At 57.7% G+C, this 3,852-nt stretch overlaps 1 protein-coding gene across 4 annotated transcripts in view; it reads right to left on the bottom strand.

Moving 5' to 3' along the window:
* NOS1AP (nitric oxide synthase 1 adaptor protein) overlaps positions 1 to 1,684 on the bottom strand; it is a 31,655-nt gene extending 29,971 nt beyond the window's left edge. For all 4 annotated transcript variants that reach the window (XM_015615730.3, XM_015615731.2, XM_015615733.2 and 1 more), the window contains exon 1: positions 1,526 to 1,684. In XM_015615730.3, coding sequence (XP_015471216.1) covers positions 1,526 to 1,669 — 144 coding nt within the window. In that variant the 5' untranslated portion in view covers positions 1,670 to 1,684. The remainder of the gene's footprint in view (positions 1 to 1,525) is intronic.
* Between the last annotated feature and the right edge of the window lie 2,168 nt (positions 1,685 to 3,852).

The following is a 3,852-nucleotide window of genomic DNA, read 5'->3' as shown; positions in this document are numbered from 1 at the left end:
AATCAACCAAATCAACCATCCAAAACCTCTCTGCCTGCACACAGCCAGCACACCACACCAATCAACCATCCAAAACCTCTCTGCATGTCCAGAGCCATCACACCACACCAATTAACCAAATCAACCATCCAAAACCTCTCTGCCTGTCCACAGCCAGCACACCACACCAATCAACCAAATCAACCATCCAAAGCCTCTCTGCCTGCACACAGCCATCACACCACACAAATCAACCATCCAAAGCCTCTCTGGCACATCTGATCTGGCCTTTCAATGACTTGCACCTCTCCTGTCTCACACCAGGTGAAGGAAGCCTGAGCACACATCACCCACCACAGAAACCATTGTTTCACCCCACTCTGTGCCCTTTCAGTGCCACTCAGAGCTGTAGCTAGGGATTTTCTAGACTTTGCTGGAGTTTATTTATACTGCTCAACATGGATGTTCTAAGCCCTCGAAGCTGTGCCAGTCCTTCCCCACTGAGGTGGAGTTCTGTGATCTTTGGGGCTGGTGGTGACTTTGTTCCAAAGTCTTATCTTCACAGGCAGTGAAGGAAACTGCTGTTTATGAGAGCTCTTGATGTTCTGTCCCAAACTTTGGACACAAGGTGGGAAAACTTGATGCTATGAAGGCTTTCCCAGCTCGTGGCCCAGTCCCAGCATTAACCCCCACGGGGAGGACAGGACTGCAGGCAGGAAAGCTGTTGAGGAAAGCCCACACATGATTTACACCCTGGAGGTTTGAAACAGAAGAGCCTGGCAATCTCTGAACGTGATCCCCCTCACCTTGGGCTAGGATACTCCTCTCCTCCTGTGGTGAAAATGGGATTATAGGCAGGGCAGGAGGGGCTGAGGGGAGCAGAGCTCTGGGGCAGCTTTGGTGCTTATGGGGTCCCATGGCAGAGAACAGCTCATCCCTTACCCAGTGTCCCTGCAGGCCCTTCCTGCCCAGGAGAGCCAGCCCTGAGGACAGGGCACACTCCAGGACACAGCAAACCCCAGGCCATGGCCACCAAGGGCCAGCCCGGCCCCAGGGGCTGTCCTGTGCTGAGCAGCAGTCAGCTTCTGCTTTTCCCAGCCTGGGGACAGTGAGTTTGTATGGTTTTCTCCCCTCCCAGCCCCTCCAACACCCTGCAGTTGTGCTGGCCAGAGGCTGGGGAGCAGAGGAAAAGCTGCTCTCCTGGCTCCTGGCCAAGCATTACACAGCAAGGGTGTCCCATATCCTGTATTTTGGGAAGCCAGATGACTTCATCAGCAGCTGATACCCCCTGACCTGCTCACCCTTGGCCAGGCTCACTGCTGGCCAGCCCCAGAGCTGCTCACCCTGCTGTGATGTGCACAGTGCCGTTCAGCACTGACCGCTGCCACAGCCGGATTTTCGATGTGCTGGAGCTGTCACACACACAGTGAAACCCCAGCAGCCTCCTACACAAGCTGAGGAGCCCAGGTGAGATGGAGAGGGACAGAGGACAGGGCTGATGGGAGGTGGAGCTGTGGGTGAGGAGGGAGGAGAAGGCCACACTCACCCTGATGCGCCGCATGGCCGTCACGATCTCCACGCGGCTGTTGGGCCGCGGCACATCCAGGCTCCCGATGTACTGCAAGGAAAGAAAGGAGATCAGCCCGGCTCCTGCAGCACTGGAAACCCTCTGCTCCCACCTCAGGGGCATCCACACAGCCACCCAGGCTCACTCCTGGGGAAGGAGCAGCATCTTGCCTGCTGCACCTGAATCCCTCAGCCACGGAGCTGTTCCCTCACCACAACGCTGCCAGTAGCCAAAACCCCTTTTTCTAGCAATAAAATAACTTCAGCTGTCTGGCCAGCAGGACTCACTCATGCAGGCCATGATCAAAGCACACAGGAATAAGCAAATATCCCCTCGGTGGCAGTGACTCATCTGTGACAGACCTGGATATTGGAATATCCCTAAAATAGCCGGCCCAGCCTGTCCTGTGGCGGGCTCTCCATTATTTCACCGCAGCCTGCCAGGCCCGTGGCTGTTTTTGCAGGAATGCTGAGCCTCCAGGCCAAGCCCCCAGAATAAAGGAGCAGCTTTGCTATTCACAGGGGACCAAAGGCAGCGCCACCGCGACCCAGCACGGAGAGCCTGGAACAAAAACCTTTTTAAAAATAAAGCGGGAGAGGGCAGATTCTGAAGAAGGATCAGAAAACAGACAAGCGATGAAGAGTCAATGCTGAGCACTAAAAACGTGTAGTCAGAAGAAAAGCGTTTTGAGGTGATTTCCTGGCCCTCTGTGCTCCCACGCTTCGTCTCCACACGAGGCCTGACGTAACCCTCGGCAGCACGGCGCGGGCACCGAAGCCAGCGGGGCTACGTGCCCTGGGAGCGTGGCCAGGACCTCTGCTGACAGCACTGCTGAGGCCCAGCTGGCTCCCAGCAGCAGCACCCACATGGGTGCCCAGGCAGGGGCTGCTGAGAGGGGCTGTGCCTGTCCCAGCTCCGCTGCAGTGTGAGCAGCGATGGCACCGAGCAGGGCACCCCACAGGGACACACACCCAGGGAGCCCCGTGTTCCTGGGAGCCCCCCTTGCTGACCCCACAGCCCAGCCTGGGCACGCAGAGTCCAGCAGTGACCAGCACAGGCAGCGGTGCTGAGAGCAGATGTGCAGAGGGAGGATACAGAAATAAGCCCCGAACATCTGGCGTGTCCATCACGTGTGGGCAGCCCTGATTATGTAAGCGGGAATTCCAGCCCTGCTGAGAGCACAGCCCCGGGAACCCTCCCTGCCACATCCCCTGCCACCCCTCAAAGGGACAGCTCACCTCCGAGAGCCATCCCAGGCACCAGCACCTGCCCTTTTCCAAGGGCAGAAATCACAGGTGACAAGTGTGCTGCAGAAGAGAGACCCTTCACAGTGTGGTGAACATCCCCCCAAAACGTGGGCCTGGGGCTTGGTCCTTCAGCTAAACAACTGAAACAACAATATCCCCCCAAAACGTGGGCCTGGGGCTTCAGCCAAACAACTGAAACAACAATATCCCCCCAAAACATGGGCCTGGGGCTTCAGCTAAAGAACTGAAACAACAACATCCCCCCAAAACGTGGGCCTGGGGCTTCAGCTAAAGAACTTCCCAGCTGAGCTGGGGGATGCTCTGAGGACCCATCCACGCCCAGCAGTGATCTGCAGGCATTGAGCACACCAAGGACCGCTCTGCTCCGCTCTCCTCCAGCCCTCCTACTCCCAGCACCGATTTTAATCATGGCAGTGGGTGTGGGAGCAGGCAGGTGAGGCAAAGAGGAGCCAGAAGTTCCACAGTGCAATTCTTGCACTCACCCAGCCCACCCCTGGGACTGAGCTCACAGACCCCCAGGCATGGGCACAGCGAGGAGAAAGGAAGGTGCCCAGACAAAAGGGGAGAGAATAAAGCTGGGCCACGGAGCTGACAAAGAGAACAGACCCGTGACAGAACTCGCCCTCCCCGAGGAAGGAATGTGTGTACACCAGCAGGATGTGGCTTTTCCAAATAATCACCTCCAGAACCACGGCCCCACCACCCTGCCAAGGCATGGGGGGACAGAACTGGAGTCCCCCACCCACACCTGGATCAGAGCAGGGATCAGGGGCTCACAAATCCCCATGGGCTGTCCCAGGCAGACTCCCCCTCCCCAGTTAGGGGAAGAAAGGCCACGTGCTGGGAGAGCAGGCGGCCAAGGGGGTCCCTCGAGCCCTGGCAGCCCCACAGAAGCAGAGGCAGCCCCCACACTGCCCAGGGCCACTGCTGCTCCAGCTCTCTCACAGGGAGCTTTCAGTCCTCCACACACCCCCTGCTCCTCATCCCCAGGCTGGGATCCATCCTTCCATCCATCATCCATCCATCCATCCATCCATC

Source organism: Parus major, unplaced genomic scaffold (assembly GCF_001522545.3).
Source record: "Parus major isolate Abel unplaced genomic scaffold, Parus_major1.1 Scaffold246, whole genome shotgun sequence".
Lineage (NCBI taxonomy): Eukaryota > Metazoa > Chordata > Aves > Passeriformes > Paridae > Parus > Parus major.
Note: the sequence above shows the minus strand (reverse complement) of the source record. Positions and strands in the feature narration are given on the sequence as shown.